The sequence below is a fragment of the Entelurus aequoreus genome, linkage group LG26, assembly GCF_033978785.1.
Source record: "Entelurus aequoreus isolate RoL-2023_Sb linkage group LG26, RoL_Eaeq_v1.1, whole genome shotgun sequence".
Lineage (NCBI taxonomy): Eukaryota > Metazoa > Chordata > Actinopteri > Syngnathiformes > Syngnathidae > Entelurus > Entelurus aequoreus.
Window position 1 is genome coordinate 3,439,071 of NC_084756.1, and position 18,535 is coordinate 3,457,605.

Sequence of the window (18,535 nt, forward strand, 5' to 3'; positions counted from 1 at the left end):
ATAATACAAAAATTAATAGAATTATGTGTATTTTTTTTAAATTAAATGAAAATATTTATTTAAATAAATTAAATTTTAAAAATACATGTACATATACAGTACAAGTTTGGACACACCTTCTCATTCACAACACAACTGATGGTCCCAACCCCACTGATAGAGCAAGAAATTCTACTAATCAACCATGATAAGGCACACCTGTGGAAGTGAAAACCATTTCAGGTGTCTACCTCTTGAAGCTCATCGAGAGAATGCCAAGAGTGTGCAAAGGACCTACTCAGTGGCCTAGTGGTTAGAGCAGGGGTCGGCAACCTTTACCACTCAAAGAGCCATTTTGGCAAGTTTCACAAATTATAGAAAGTAATGGGAGCCACAAAAAAAAATTTAAAATTTAAAATGAAAATCACCGCATACAAAGCTTACATGCTTTGTGCTATGTTAACCAGGGGTCTCAGACACACGCACCGGCACGCACTTTAATGTGGAAATTTGATGTTAGTGCAGCCCGCGAGTTTTGAATGAATGTCGCTTGATAGCCGCTTGATAGCGTCATACTTGCCAACCCTCTAATTTTTCCCGGGAGACTCCCGAATATCAGAGCGTGATGACACTACATTTGGCGCCCTCTACAGTCTGCCCTGACAGCGTACCTGCTCGACCACAAGTGGAATGCTGTTCTAGCTTGCTCACGTAAGAGACAGCAAGGCTACTAACTCAGCAGCCACACATCTTACACTGACGGTACCAATACCCAGAATCCCATGCAGCCCTAACTCTTCCGCTCAACCAACGCACGGAGAGGGGGGGGGGGGGGGGGTTGATGTGTGGGGGGATTTGGTGGTAGCGGGGGTGTATAATGTAGACCGGAAGAGTTAGGGCTGCATGGGATTCTGGGTAATGGTTCTGTTGTGTTTATGTTGTGTTACGGTGGGATGTTCTCCAGAAATGTGTTTTTCATTCTTTTTTGGTGTGGGTTCACAGTGTGGCGCATATTTGTAACGTAACAATGTTAAAGTTGTTTGATACGGCTACCGTCAGTGTAAGCTGTGTGGCTGATGAGTAAGTATGCTTTGCTGTCTCCTGTGTGCAAGTAATAACAACATGCAACATGTGGCTGGACTGGCACGCTGTATGTAAAGGCTATAGAGGACAATTACTGCAGTGCAATTAGGGCACGCCCTTTATTTAGTAAGTAAGAGTGTAAATAGGATTAGTTTTTCCCTGGGAGTAATCTATGAGAGACACTGAGATCCATAAATCTCCTGGGAAAATCGGGGGGGTCGGCATGTATGTAGCTGAGCCGCATCAGAGTGGTCAAGGAGCCGCATGCGGCTCCGGAGCCGCGGGTTGCCGACCCCTGGGTTAGAGTGTCCACCCTGAGACCCGTAGGTCGTGAGTTCAAACCCCGGCCGAGTCATACCAAAGACTATAAAAATGGGAGCCATTACCTCCCTGCTTGGCACTCAGCATCAAGGGTTGGAATTGGGGGTTAAATCACCAAAAATTATTCCTGGGTGCAGCCACTGCTGCTGCTCACTGCTCCCCTCACTTCCCAGGTGGTGAACAAGGGGATGGGGTCAAATGCAGAGGACACATTTCACCACACCTGGTGTGTGTGTGACAATCATTGGTACTTTAACTTTAACTTAACTTAAAGCAGTAATCAGAGCTATTTTGAAGAAACTAGAATATAAAAAATATGTTCAGTTATTTCACCTTTTTTTTGTTAAGTACTGTGGAGGGGGGGCGTGGCCTGCGGGCCTGCCGCGGAACGAGGTGTGCAAGGACCGGCCTCTAGGACAGCGACAGGTGAGTAGATGGCCCAGGTGGGCCTTGTTATCTAATCATTTGTCGCCTTTATTAGCAGCAGCCGGTACGAGACACGGGGTTGGAGTTGGAGTTGGGAGCTGGAGAGAGAGCGAGAGAGACACGCCGAAAACAGACTGCTGAAAAGCAATTCAAGACTATTGTGGTTAAATAATAAAAAGACTGTATTCAAACTGTCTACTGGGCTCACAGTGAATGCGATGGAATTTTTACCCAAAATTCCATCGAATATACCGAAAAAAATTGTCTGATTACAAGACATTTTGAAAAGTATATTTTACTAATGATGACAAAGGAAAAAAAAAGGTCATGCAAACTTCACACACCCTAAAATACATTAATATAAAGAAAATGTTCTTTTTTTTTTTGTCCTGTCCAGCTACTCTGGCAGATCCTATTGTTGATATAGATGCCCATATCGGCTGTACAGATTTACTTTACAAAAGAGAACCTATACCAACCGGCGGTATAGCTCGGTTGGTAGAGCGGCCGTGCCAGCAACTTGAGGGTTGCAGGTTCGATCCCCGCTTCCGCCATCCTAGTCACTGCCGTTGTGTCCTTGGGCAAGACACTTTACCCACCTGCTCCCAGTGCCACCCACACTGGTTTGAATGTAACTTAGATATTGGGTTTCACTATGTAAAGCGCTTTGAGTCACTTGAGAAAAAGCGCTATATAAATGTAATTCACTTCACTTCACTTTTTTCACAGGTGTCAAACTCAAGACCCTGGGGCCAGATCTGGCCCGCGACATCATTTTATCAGGGGCCTGCAAACACCTGGAAATATGTCAAAAAAGTACTTCATATTTTCTCACTAAATGTAATTAATTTTGTTCATTTTGACAGAAAAAAACTGCTTGAAATTGCATGCCTTTTAAAGTTTAATAGTATCCAATATTGCAACAAATATTACAGTATATTATCATACTTTCCAAACATGTTTTTTGTCTAAATAAAAATACTTAACTTTACAGCAAACTACCTATCAAATGAATAAAAATGACAATACATTTGATGTTGTTCTTTACAGCATATTAAATTAATAAATTTAAAAATAATAATACTGTTTTTTGTGTTAAAATTCTGTGGACTGAGCTGCCAGTTTTTGACTGTAAAATCTACAGTTGTTGTTTTTAACGGTGTATTACTGTAAATGGAAAGACGGTACATTCCTTTTTATGGTAGAAAAACTGGAAGAATAAAAAAAGAACTTGTACTGTATTTCCATTAATAATATAATATTGTAAAAACCAATGTAAATTTAACATAAACATTCTGGATACTAAGCTGCAAGCTTTTTCCGTAAAAAAATCCCCAAAAAAACAGTGGTACTGTTTTTCCATTTACCAAAAAATGTTGTAAAAAAAACAACAACAAATATTTGTTTGTAAAATGTTGTAAATGTTAAATTTTTACTGTAAAATCGACAGTCTACCTAACAGTTTGACATCCCTGGCCTAATGCAAGCAAACATAAAAAAGGCAACAAGAAAAGTATCCCAAAAATATTTCTTTGAATAAATTAAATAAGAAAAATACATGTACATATATTCATATATACACATATATATATATATATATATATATATATATATATATATATATATATATATATATATATATATATATATATATATATATATATATATATATATATATATATATATATATATATATATATATATATATATATATATATATATATATATATATATATATACACTGTCTCTATCGGTCTTGGCCCTGCCATGAGGTGGCCACTTTCGCCCGAATGCAGCTGGGATAGGTTCCAGCACACCCCGCGACCCCCGAAAGGGTCAAGCGGTACAAAAATGGATGGACGGATGGATTTTTCCCTACTTGTTAAAGCCCCACTTAAGTACTTTTTGGTTGATTTTGGCGGCGCCAGTACACCAAAGCGATGGTGTTTTTCCAGAAGAAGACCACATTTCCCATGATGCCTAGCGTATATAGCGTCAAACTGACTGTTATATTGTCACAAATATTAGTCTCGAATGGCTGACGTTAAATATCAGACACTATCAAGAAATGATCTTGGATTGTTCTACAAACATGACGCTACTACCAACAATGTGCAGAGCAAAAAAAAAAAAACGGCAAAAAGTTTTTTCAAAGGAAGTAGTGTGAAACTATCACGCTGGTGGCTATTCATTGCTACATTGCAAATTTCCAGTAGCTAACATTAGCATGATCATTTTGATTTGAGCATGGAAAGTCACTACCTAGTTTAACAGGAACAGAGCCAAAGCAGCATCGCTCTGAAATACATCGTCTTTGAGCTCACGCCAGAGAGTGAAAGCCAGGACAATGTTGATCCCTGACTGTCCTTTTATCCGGGTAGGCTCCCTTTTTTTGTTTTTGTCTTCTCAGACAAAACTTTTCGTTTCTTTGGTTGTTTTGTAGCTTTTGGCCATTTTAGCAGTGATTGTACGTAGGCATTTTTCTTCTTCTTTTACTTTTCTGGCGTTGGCATAGACTTCCGTCATTTTAACGTCATTTTTTCACAACTTTATTTACACTAATTACATATAGTACCCAAGAGAATAGAGATGTCCGATAATGGCTTTTTTGCCGATATTCCGATATTGTCCAACTCTTAATTACCGATTCCGTTATCAACCAATGCCGATATATACAGTCGTGGAATTAACACATTATTATGCCTAATTTTGTTGTGATGCCCCGCTGGATGCATTAAACAATGTAACAAGGTTTTCCAAAATAAATCAACTCAAGTTATGGAAAAAAGTGCTAACATGGCACTGCCATATTTATTATTGAAGTCACAAAGTGCATTATTTTTTTTAACATGCCTCAAAACAGCAGCTTGGAATTTGGGACATGCTCTCCCTGAGAGAGCATGAGGAGGTTGAGGTGGGCGGGGTTGGGGGGGCGGGGTTGAGGTGAGGGCAATGGAAGCGATTTAGATAGGGAAGATGCTGTGAGGGGCGGGTAGGGCCTGATATTCAGCTGGGAATGACTAAAACAGTAAATAAACACAAGACATATATATACTCTATTAGCCACAACACAACCAGGCTTACATTTAATATGCCACAAATTAATCCCGCATAACAAACACCTCCCCCCTCCCGTCCATATAACCCGCCAATACAAATCAAACACCCGCACAACACACTCAATCCCACAGCCCAAAGTACCGTTTACCTCCGCAAAGTTCATACCGCACATATATTTCCCCAAAGTTACGTACGTGACATGCACATAGCGGCACGCACGTACAGGCAAGCGATCAAATGTTTGGAAGCCGCAGCTGCGTACTCACGGTAGCGTGTATCCAACTCAAAGTCCTCCTGGTAAGAGTGTCTGTTGTCCCAGTTCTCCACAGGCCAATGGTAAAGCTTGACTGTCATCGTTCGGGAATGTAAACAATGAAACACCGGCTATGTGTTTGTGTTGCTGCAGCCGGCCGCTGATACACCACTTCCCACCTACAGCTTTCTTTGCTATCTCCATTGTTCATTAAACAAATTGCAAAAGAATCACCAACAAAGATGTCCAGAATACCGTGGAATTTTGCGATGAAAACAGACGACTTAATAGATGGCCACAATGCTGTCCCAAAATGTCCGCTACAATCCGTGACGTCACGCGCAAACGTCATCATACCGAGACGTTTTCAGCAGGATATTTCGCGGGAAATTTAAAATTGCACTTTACTAATCTAACCCGGCCGTATTGGCATGTGTTGCAATGTTAAGATTTCATCATTGATATATGAACTATCAGACTGCGTGGTCGGTAGTAGTGGGTTTCAGTAGGCCTTTAAGAGTCCTGTCTCTGCTTCAAATCATTTTTCGCAAAGCAACAAAGAAACCATGAAATGTGACTTGCATAGTAGCCATGGGCATCTGGGTGATTGCAAATAAGAAATATAAGTAAGTCCTCAGATGACTGCAAGGGGTGATGCAACCCACAACCACGTTATGCTAAGACAACAAAAAGGTCACAAGGAGAGTACAGCACGTAAACTGCAGGCCTCTTTCTCGCCTTACACGACCTTCATCACGTCTCACCTCCTCGCTCTCATATTACACATCTGTGGAGAATCCAACAAAAGGCCATGTGTTTGCATCCTACGCCTCTTCCACTCATCATTTCGACCGCCATTTATAAAGTGTTTTGTTTTGGAGTCTTCATTGTATAAGTCAATGGGTTCACTAGAGGTGTGTCATCCCAAATATGGCCTTGATGCTATCATTTAGACCGTTTAAAAGGTGATTTTAGTAAGTTCTACTGTGTTTGTGGCTTTAAAAAGAATGACTTGTGTTTGTCAACGCCTGTCTCTATACAAAGCGGCAATGCTATGTGAGCTGAAATGCTAACATTACAGTCACATGCTAACAACAACACCTATTAACCCATTTCTTAAAAATAAAAATAAAAAACTGATTAAACCTAAAGCTACCAGAGGTGCAAAAAATTAATAATGCTCAGATACATCACGATTAGAACGTGGACGATTCTGAATCGAAATATTGAATATTTACGTATGTTAAATAAAGTTGTACAGGCGGTTCTAAAATGTGGTATTAATGCAAAATGTTCGGTCTAAGTTTGGTTCTAACTAACCGTGGGAGAACCATTCGCTAACGTTCCTTTAACGTTATGTGTCCAAGCTAGCCGTGGCGTTAAGTTAGCTTGAATGTGAAGTAGAAAAACACGAAATGAATAAATGAGCATTACGGCTACCATAGTCAGCCGTACTGTACTTCACCATACGGTATTATTATGATGTGTGTATAAGGACTGCAAAATGGCACTTATTAGGAGACATTATGGCTACCATAGTCAGACGTACTGTGCTTCAACATACGGTATTACTATGGTGTGTGTATAAGGACCCCAAAATGGCACTTATTAGGAAACATTATGGCTACCATAGTCAGACGTACTGTGCTTCAACATACGGTATTACTATGGTGTGTGTGTATAAGGACCCCAAAATGGCACCTATTAGGAGACATTATGGCTACCATAGTCCGACGTACTGTGCTTCAACATACGGTATTACTATGGCGCGTGTATAAGGACCCCAAAATGGCACCTATTAGGAGACATTATGGCTACCATAGTCACACGTACTGTGCTTCAACGTACGGTATTATTATGGTGCCTGTATAAGGACCCCAAAAGGACATCTGTTAGCAGACATATTATTTGGCTTTTTGTTTAGCAACATTATGCAAAACCAACTTTTCTTACCCATTGGTATTAGCTCCGGCACCCCCCACGACCCCGAAAGGGACAAACAGTAGAAAATGGATGGATGGATGGATAAGTCCCCAAAATGTGCGTGCATCTGCCTTCTTTTTCTCTATCCTCTCGTTGTGTTGCCATTTCTAATTCAAAGTAGCGTACACTTCTAACTTATATCCTTTAGTTTAGTAGACTCACTATTGAAGCGCTAAAAACTACCGGTACAACAAAGATGACGGGGAGAAGATGCTGTCGAAGTGGAGGTACGTAAATAAGACTGCCCACAAGAGATGGTCAAACAAACAAAATCTTAATTGCAATTTTAGAGAGAAAAATTGCAATTGTCAGAGCATTACGGCTACCATAGTCAGACGTACTGTGCTTCAACGTACAGTATTATTATGGTGTGTATAAAGACCCCAAAATGGCACCTATTAAAGTTAAGTTAAAGTACCAATGATTTTCACACACACACACTAGGTGTGGCGAAATTATTCTCTGCATTTGACCCATCACCCTTGATCACCCCCTGGGAGGTGAGGGGAGCAGTGGGCAGCAGCGGTGGCCGCGCCCGAGAATCATTTTTGGTGATTTAACCCCCAATTCCAACCTTTGATGCTGAGTGCCAAGCAGGGAGGTAATGGGTCCCATTTTTAAAGTCTTTGGTATGACTCGGTCGGGGTTTGAACTCACAACCTACCGATCTCAGGGCGGACAATCTAACCACTAGGCCACTAGGAGACGTTATGGCTACCATGGTCAGACGTACTGTGCTTCAACGTACAGTATAATTATTGAGTGTGTATAAAGACCCCATAATGGCACCTATTAGCAGACATATTTGGCGTTTTGTTTGGCAATATTAAGCAAAACCAACTTTTCTTGCCTATTGGTACCTGCTGATGTGTATTTGGGATCTGCATATGTCCCCAAAATATGCGCATATCCGCCATTGTAATCAATAATATTTCATCCTCCGCTGTTGCCATTTCTAATACAAAGTAGCATACATTTCTAACTCATATCTTTTAGTAGACTCACTATGGAACCAATAAAAACTAGCGGCACATAAAAACATGACGGGGATAAGATGCTGTCGAAGTGGAGGCACGAAAATAAGAGTGCCCACAAGAGATGGTCAGACAAACAAACACTTAATTGCAATTTTACAGAGAAAAATTGCAATTGTTGGAGCATTACGACTACCATAGTCAGACGTACTGTGCTTCAACGTACGGTATTATTATGGTGTGTGTATAAGGACCCCAAAAAGGCACCTATTAGGAGACATATGACGTTTTGTTTTGCAATATTATGCAAATCCAACTTTTCTTACCTATTGGTACCTGCTGATGTGTGTTTGGGATCTGCACAAGTCCCCAAAATATGCGCAAATCCGCCATTGTAGTTAATAATATTCCATCCTCCGCTGTTGCCATTTCTAATACAAAGTACACTTCTAACTCATATCTTTTAGTAGACTCACTATGGAAGCGCTAAAAACTAGCGGCACATAAAAACATGATGGGGATAAGATGCTGTCGAAGTGGAGGCTAGTAAATAAGAGTGCCCACAAGAGATGGTCAAACAAACAAACACTTAACAGCAATTTTAGAGAGAAAAATTGCAATTGTCGGAGCATTACGGCTACCATAGTCAAGACGTACTGTGCTTCAACGTACAGTATTATTATGGTGTGTGTATAAGGACCCCAAAATTGCACCTGTTAGGAGACATGAAGTTTTGGTTTGCAATATTATGCAAATCCAACTTTTCTTACCTATTGGTACCTGCTGATGTGTGTTTTTCCTCTAAATCGTGCAGCCCTATTTCCTAATTAAATACTCAGTTTTCATATGACCACTTTGTATCCCTTCTTCTTGGAAACACTGAACGCAAGGCGTCATTCATGCTGCCTGCTATTCGCGGTTATTAAACTTTATACAAACAGTATGGAGCGATGAGCTTGTCTGACCTGCCAATAATTTTCTCGAGGATGGTCAGCCTGTACAGTACTGGTCCAAGTAACGTTGCCAACGCGTATTTAAAAAGTGTTTCATCCCTCTAACGCCACCCTGGCCAGAGACATGGCAGACAGTCAATATGACGCCGTGCTCTTTGCCAAGACAGTCGCTAACGCAAACACTACGACCTTGGTGACAGAGAGCTCATCTTAAAATAAATCTAATGTGTGACAGTCAGGAGGGTCCTACGTGTGATCTCTGATTTACGGACTCCGGTTTCACCTTATGATCGCACAGTCAAACTTTGAGCTCAGTCTCATTAGGTCTGATTCGAAGTCAGAAGACATTCCCACCAGTTGCCAGCATGAAGCCGGTCACTGGTGTACGGCAAAGTCAGTCCGGAGGAGCAATGGAGGTGAAGAGTGGAGAGAAAGTGGGCTGCAGAGCCTGTCTGGAGGCTGACGCTAAGGCCAACAGTTTTATGTTAGAGAATAAGCCGGCTCAGCAATTCGCTTGACCCCAATTAGCTCTTTATTCTTTGGAGAGGAACACCAATAAAAGTTATTCACATCAATGCCAACGCAATATGTACACTATTCATAGTAAAAAAAATGGGTGTCCTACTTCTGGAAACAAACTTGAGTGTTTTCTAATCATGGCAGATTCTGTAACAAACAACGAAAACGACTATTTTTAGACAAATGAGGAATCACAACCTTATCTTTTTTAAGCTGAATATACTGAGAATGAACCACTGCTTCTAGAAGCGAGCACAAAGGAAGAGTGAGACGTTGGAGCAGATGGAAGCCGAGAGAGTGAGGTGAAAGTGACTCCAAGCTGCAAAATGTGGAATTTGAAGCCATGCTATTTCAACATAAATGGAGTGCTTAGACAAATAAACCGGAAACAACGTACCCGGCCAGCTGCACCAAACGCACAACTGTCCATTGAGTGAGTCACAGTTTGATATTGATCATGATACACGCAGCACGTCATGTGTGTTATTACGACTACAGTACATACACTGTCTGGCTAGCTGTGTACAAACAAAACATGAAATAATACTTTACAGATACGGTAATATGATTGTTCATGTTTTTCACTCCATACAGCTTACTGTCCTATCACAGTGTTGTGTATTACAAACTCAAACGCGTGTTGACATAGAAGCTCAACTCTTTCCGTAGTTAGCTTTTACGGCTAATACCGTAGCATGGTGATGTGTTAGTACGTTAGAAAAAGTAGTTCCTCAGTGTTCACTCTTACTATAACAATGTTGCTACAGTTTGGTTACTATACAGGTTACACAACGTACATGAAGTCTTGTTGACGCTTTTTGAATGCATTTTTAAAGTGATTTAGAGGTAGAATTGATTGCTAACATTAGCTGCATTGCTAGCCACCAAGAATGAGACAAATTTTATATGCTGGAATGCAAAAAAACCAACAACTTTTGTCTTCTTGTCTTTCATAATAATTGTGAAGGATAGACAACATTCCCCCCAAAAAGTGCAGTTTCCCTTTAAGAAGCCTGTGTTCAACGTGTGCAGTTCAAAAAAGTGCTTAACAACCTCTGATTGGTTGACGTTTGCAGTGTTTCCCATAAACTGCCAAGATACCTGTGGCGGTGGGGGCGTGGCTATGGGCGTGGTCACCATGATATCAAGTAATTTGCATAATTTACTACAATGATATGATTTTCTCTAAAAAGGCTCAAAAAATGTATACTTACTAATTAATAATAACAGTTTTGTTTTAAACATCCATCCATCCATCCATTTTACAATATAATTACAACACTTTATGTACATATTTATATACAGATTTGAACAATAAGTTATTCACTGAAATATATTTATTAATTGTGGTTCTTACAAAAAATATATCTTATTAAATATAAAAGCTAAAATTTCTCTTAAAGCTCTGCCCCTTTAATTAGTGCATACTAAATAATTTAACTTTAGCCTTCTACTACAACCATATTATTTACCAGCAACATAAAGTGAAACAGAGGCAGAGGTGTCCTGCCACAGTCAGTAACTAATAAACAGAAAACAGTAGTGGTGGTAGATAGACACAGAGATTCATCAAACATCTGATCCACTGAACAAAGAGCTCCAAAAATCTTGAACTTTAGACTGCCATCAGTTTTACTCCCTACACTTAAAGGCCTACTGAAATGAATTGTTTTTATTCAAACGGGAATAGCAGATCCATTCTATGTGTCATACTTGATCATTTTGCGATATTGCCATATTTTTGCTGAAAGGATTTAGAAGGGAAAATCGACGATAAAGTTCGCAACTTTTGCTCGCTGATAAAAAAAAGCCTTGCCTGTACCGGAAGTAGCGTGACGTCACAGGAGCTAGTATTCCTCACAATTCCCCGTTGTTTATAATGGAGCGAGAGATTCGGAGCGACAAAGCGACGATTACCCCATTAATTTGAGCGAAGATGAAAGATTCATAGATGAGGAACGTTACAGTGAAGGACTAAAGAGGCAGTGATGGACGTATCTTTTTTCGCTCTGACCGTAACTTAGGTACAAACTGGCTCATTGGATTCCACACTCTCTCCTTTTTCTATTGTGGATCACGGATTTGTATTTTAAACTACCTCGGATACTATATCCTCCTGAAAATGAGAGTCGAGAACGCGAAATGGACATTTAAAGTGACTTTTATCTCCACGACAATACATCGGTGGCACACTTAGCTACTGAGCTAACGTGATAGCATCGTTCTTAAATGAAGATAGAAACAAAAGAAATAAACCCCTGACTGGAAGGATAGACAGAAGATCAACAATACTTGTGGGACGGCGTGGCGAAGTTGGTAGAGTGGCCGTGCCAGCAATCGGAGTGTTGCTGGTTACTGGGGTTCAATCCCCACCTTCCACCATCCTAGTCACGTCCGTTGTGTCCTTGGGCAAGACACTTCACCCTTGCTCCTGATGGCTGCTGGTTAGCGCCTTGCATGGCAGCTCCCGCCATCAGTGTGTGAATGTGTGTGTGAATGGATGAATGTGGAAATACTGTCAAAGCGCTTTGAGTACCTTGAAGGTAGAAAAGCGCTATACAAGTATAACCCATTTATCATTTATTTATTAAACGATGTACATGTAACTACACGGTTAAAAATTCTCAGCCTGGTAAGGCTTAACAATGCTGTTGCTAACGACGCTAAGGCTAAATTAGCAACTTAGCAACCAGACCTCACAGAACTATGATAAAAACATTAGCGCTCCACCTACGCCAGCCAGCCCTCATCTTCCCATCAACAGCCGTGCTCACCTGCGTTCCAGCGATCGACGGCGCGACGAAGGACTTCATCCGTGGGTTTGGCGGCAAGCATCGGCTAGGCGTAGTAAGTAGTCCTTGTTGTGTTGCTGTAAGTATTGTAATTAGCCGCTAATACACCGATCGATCCCACCTACAACGTTCTTCTTTGCAGTCTCCATTGTTCATTAAACAAATAGCAAAAGATTCACCAACACAAATGTCCAGAATACTGTGGAATTTTGTCGAAGAAAACAAGAGGTTTTTGTATCGGGTCGATGGGGTACAACCACTTCCGTGGATTTTGTGACGTCACGCGCATAAATCATATCCAAAGGAGTTTTTCAACCGGAAGTGTGGCGGGAATTTTAAAATTGCACTTTATAAGTTAACCCGGCCGTATTGGCATGTGTTTCAATGTTAAGATTTCATCATTGATATATAAACTATCAGACTGCGTGGTCGGTAGTAGTGGCTTTCAGTAGGCCTTTAACCATGTGTTTCCTACTGCCTGCAGACTTTGCACCCTTTGTTATATACACATGTTGTGTTTCTAATATAAATACATTTAATAAAGTCAAATACAAATAAGGCAACAAGAGAAGTATCCTACACTTCTCTTTTGTAAAGTAAATCTGAACAGCCTATATGGGCATCTACATCAACTATATGATTTGCCTGAGAAGCTGGACAGGACAAAAAAAAATTAAATTAAATTTAAAAAATTTAAAAAAAATCTATTTGTGGCGGACGTAATTCTTTCGTGGCGGGCCGCCACAAATAAATGAATGTGTGGGAAACACTGCGTTTGGCCTCTTGGTGTGATCAGAGATTCCCATTGAGCAAAGACAAAGACTGCATGGAACTGAGCGACAGATATCGGGGGAAAAATGTTGCTTAAGTCTAACAAAACTGATGTGACATCACACAATGCAAGACGTCGGGAAATCCTGTCGGGATCAACGAGTGCTTTAATTCAATTTTTTTTTCATAGCTTTTTTTGGGATGCGAAGATGAAACGTTAAACGATAGTCTAACTTGAAACAGTGTATATATATGTATATATATGGGTATATATATATATATATATATATATATATATATATATATATATATATATATATATATATATATATATTTACGGGTATACTGTATGTGTATATATATATATATATATATGGGTATATATATATATATTTATGGGTATACTGTATGTATATATATATATATATATATATATATATATATATATATATATATATATATATATATATATATATATATATATATATATATATATATATATAATTAAGCTGTGAACAACGCTCCCACTGGCAATGTGTCATGTCAGCATCAATGTGTGCAGACTGGGAGGAGAGACTCCCATCACGCTTACACCCAATATGCACCGCCCACTGGGGAGCCACAGGACAAGATTGCTGGGGGGCGGCGTAGAAAACTCCAGCAGAGGAAACGTGTTGGTGGCTAAAGAAACTGCTCCCCTGAACATGGTTCAATAAAGATCTCCTTGGTGTCTCGCCGAATTTGGTGTCTGACAACGCGACGACACTGAAGTCAGAGACAGCGTTATCAGACGCCAGATAAAGTCATGTTTGGTTTCACAACAATATAAGACGACTGATACCTTCCCTGAGGACAGGGTTGTCAAACGTAAGGCCCCGCGGGCTGGATCAGGCCGGCAAACAGCTTTTATTTGGCCCGCGAGATGAGTTTGCCAAGTATAAATGAGCTGTAATTTTTTGAATGAAAGAAATTGCTGTTTTAAATGTGTCCACTAGATGTCGCAATAGCAATTATTTATATGTGTTGCTGCATGACTTCAGATTGCTATATGCCATGTCTTGATTGTCAAAGATGTCCGTCATGTAAACTGTGACATTTCCATTTATTTTTTGCTCAAAAAGGTTGATTATGTCTTCTTATTCATATACTTTTTTAAATGTTCTTGTAATCAGACCACATTTCTACCCAAATATATGCTTTTGATCATCTGTACTTTTCGTGTTGGGGACACATTTTCTGGGGGCACGTAAAGATACTAAAATGATATGTATGATTAATGAAACGAGTCCAAATTCACAAGTTTTGTTTTAGATGATGCTACAAATGTACAGAATAAACCACAATCGAAGAAAATTAGAAAATTACATTATTAACATGCTGGATTAAAAGTTAACACCATCGGGAGCATTTTAAAACTAAATTCCACCTATTTGACCGATGAACAATATCACGTTATTTATTCAGAAAGTACATTTTCAGAATCTGCTTGGTCTATTTTTAAACAAGGAAAACAATCTAAAGTTGTCTTTATTTTTAAAGTTATTGTGTCATGACTTTACCAGTTTTTCTCCATGCGGCCCCTGTGCAAAAATTAGTGTGACACCCCTGCCTTAGGGCCATTTGAATAAAGGCAGGCATGGCTAGGAATCATTTGAATGAACGACAACAACGCAAAGGGTTGTTCATACAAATATGCCTATTGTTGTCTGTTAAATTGCATTACGCAACGCAGTGACGATTTTTTTTGTTTTGACTCTTGCAACATTTAAAAATGTCCCCAAATTCAACCACATGCAAGAGATCCGCTACGTAGAATTTGCTCTAAAATTCACCTTAGGATGGTTGTGCATTGGCGGAGCTCCACTGCTTCTATGCGAACTATGTTTATGTCAACTGTTTTGGCAATACAGAACTTCACCATGACCTTTGAGGGCGTTTGGGAGCGTACTTGCAGTACTATTCCATTTAAGCAAACATACGTCTCTTGCTATCTATTTACGATTTACAAACAAAACATGAGTTTGTTTGATTTAAACAATTACTTTGAATTATCACAGCAGGCTTTACACAATGTTGGTTTAAAAGTAGTTAAAGTTGGCCAATTGTATACGCATGTAAAATGTGCCTACGTACAAAAGTAATTTGACAGAATAATTACTTTTTTCTGAAGGCTGGTTAATAGGTCAAAAGGTATCATCGCAATCCCTTGATAATGTTAACTTATGTTTGAAACTCAAGGCCTAGGGGCCAGATTTTGTTCGTTTTATGTGGCCCACAGAAGCCTGGAAACTATGTGCGACAGTAAAGTCCTTCACCTTTCTTACTAAACATGTTTGTTTTTTCAATTGTCGCAGAAAAAAATGCATTTGTACTGCATGCGATTGTATGTCTATTAAACTTCAATATAATCCGACCATGCAAAAAGCATCAACAAACATTCCAAACATTTTTTGTTAAAATAAATACTTCAATATCTACTAGTCACCCAGACTCATGATTTTAAAGCAACTTACCCATCAATTTGTGTGTAAAAAAAAATATATAACAACTTGTGATTTTGGTTTATTTAAATTGTATTTGTATTTACCTATTTTTATACATTTTTAATTTTTGTTATATTTTCAGGGTGTTTTGTTTTTGGGGGGGGAAAGGGAAAATATTTGATAGCATTCCTGTAGCGCAGGGGTAGGGAACCTATGGCTCTCCAGCCAGATGTGGCTCTTTTGATCACAGCATCTGGCTCTCAGATAAATCTTAGCTGACACTGCTTAACAGGATAAGTAATGAATAATTCCGCTGGTAAAAAATAACATTCTCATGCATTTTAATCCATCCATCTGTTTTCTACCGCACCTGTTCAAGAAGTCGCATTAATGGTAAGAAGTATTTTATTTATTATTGGTTAACGTCAGTATAACAATGTTATTAAAAAGAATAAGAGACTTAATATGCTCTAAAAATGTTAGTCTTAATTTAAAAATGCACGCATTTAGTTGTATAACTGCACTGTTTTTAATGATGACAGAGAAACAAATACATGACATATTCTGTTAAATGCTCGAAAGTGCGGCTTAGAAACGACAACATTGAATTAAATTACAAAATAATTTTTAAACCCTCGAAATTGCGGCTAACAAATGACAACATTGAAATAAATTACAAAATACATTTTTAAAAGCTCGAAAGTGCGGCTTCGAAACGACGACATTGAAATGCATTACACATAGCTATTTAAATGCTCGAAAGTACGGCTAAGAAATGACGACATTTAAAAATAAATTGCAAATATATTTTAAAATGCTCGAAAGTGCAACTTAGAAAACGACGACATCGGTGATCAAATCGAAAATAATAGGAGTCGAGGTGCATCATGGGTAAGTAAATAAAACGTCCCGCACTCCCTGACCTCATTTGACAACAATATACTTTTACTCTCTGCAAATAAATCGACAATTTAATCAGCACTGACAACTTAGCTACCGGCACAAGAACAGGTTTGACGGGCTTACCTTTCCAGAATCCATGGCGGTAAGTATTCTTTTGTTTTTAGCTCGTCTCTACTTTTCTTTAAAAAAAAATGTAAAAAAAAAGTGATGGGCGAACTTCCTCTTCTCACAAAGCTGCTTGGTCACGTCTCAAAATAAAAGAAAAACTAGAAAAAGAAAAAGTAGCGTCTTTTTGTGGTCACGTTTTTCTCTTCTCGAAAAATCCAAATGGCGGTTTTTGTTTCTTAAAAAAAGTAAAAACAATTCAAGCGTCTTTCCGTCTTCCGTTTCGCTTTCTATCACCACTTGGTGTGTGTGAGTAAAAAAAAAAGTCTATCCAGAATCTGTTTGGCTTCTCTTTCCTCCTTCCTTGAGGGAAAGAAAGTTTGTCGGCGCTGTGGAAGGAGGCCGGCGAGGTTCATATATGTCATGCAATGACGCAACGCTGTGGGGGCGTGTCCAACGGAGACACAGCCTCCCTCTCAGCCAATAGGAGAAGGCCTTGTTGTAGAAACTGAGGGAAGAAAACCATTCGACATCTCCCAGCAGCGTTTCTGTCTGGGCACAACTAAAATATTTATTCATGTGCCAGAAAGATTCACTTTCTTGCCATGCAATGAGACTAAAGTCCCTTCAAAGGGAAGCTATTGTTCTGCTTTAAAGCTGTCAAAATTACACTTTTTATCTACCCACAAATATAAAACATGGCTGAAAAGTGCATTACGCAGTGGTGTGCCGTCAGGGTCAGCCAGGCCTTCTCTGCTGGCCTAACATAACAAGAATGATCATAGTTATAGATAAAAGTAATTTTTAATTTACTTTCCCTAAATATCTAAAATTATTCATATTATCAGAATCAGAAATACTTTATTAATACCCGAGGGGAAATTAAAATGTTCAGCATAATCCCATTCAAGATCAGACAAACATTACAGGGAGACAGAACAGGATCAAACATTACAGGGAGACAGAACAGGATCACTGACTGGTCTGCCAACTTCCGGCGCCCCGTACAAAAAAAGTGAGATACAGGTAAACAATGGGGGGGGTGAGAAAAAAAATCAGTCTAAGCCTGGGCCCCTGGAGAGGGGGTCCAGACTGAGGCCAAGGGAAAAACCAACTCATAGCCATAGCACACATCCCTCTTACATGTGTGTAAGAGGGAAACATCAAAGGACATTAAAGATGTTAAAAGAGCAGAGCAACCAGCCACTTCTACATACAAGCTATGAATAAAAAGTAAAAGAAACATACACACTGTGGTGGCCTCTGCGGTGTTCCACGCCATCGTCTGCTGGGGTGGAGGGAGCATGGCCAGAGACAGGAGCAGACCCAACAAAGCAACCAAGAGAGCCGACTCCACTCACGGCCGCCCACTAACTCGATTATCACAATCAGAAATACTTTAATAATCCCAGAGGGGAAATTGAGATTTTCAGCACAATGCCATTCAAGAGCAGACAAACATTACAGGGAGACAGAACAGGATCACACAATCCCATTCAAGATCAGACAAACATTACAGGGAGTCAGAACAGGATCGCTGAGGGGTCTGCCAACTTCCGGCGCCCCTTACAAAAAAGGTGAGATACGATAAACAGGTGGGTGCCATGATTGGGTATAAAAGTAGATTCCATGAAATGCTCAGACATTCACAAACAAGGATGGGGCGAGGGTCACCACTTTGTTAACAAATGCGTGAGCAAATTGTTCAAATTGTTGAACAGTTTAAGAAAAACCTTTCTCAACCAGTTCTTGCAAGGAATTTAGGGATTTCACCATCTACGCTCCGTAATATCATCAAAGGGTTCAGAGAATCTGGAGAAATCACTGCACGTAAGCAGCTAAGCCCGTGACCTTCCATCCCTCAGGCTGTACTGCATCAACAAGCGACATCAGCGTGTAAAGGATATCACCACATGGGCTCAGAAACACT

General features: G+C 39.7%; 1 protein-coding gene across 1 annotated transcript in view; it reads right to left on the reverse strand.

Moving 5' to 3' along the window:
• slc2a1b (solute carrier family 2 member 1b) overlaps positions 1-17,012 on the reverse strand; it is a 69,036-nt gene extending 52,024 nt beyond the window's left edge. The window contains exon 1 of the mRNA XM_062037829.1: positions 16,624-17,012. Coding sequence (XP_061893813.1) covers positions 16,624-16,638 — 15 coding nt within the window. The 5' untranslated portion in view covers positions 16,639-17,012. The remainder of the gene's footprint in view (positions 1-16,623) is intronic.
• Between the last annotated feature and the right edge of the window lie 1,523 nt (positions 17,013-18,535).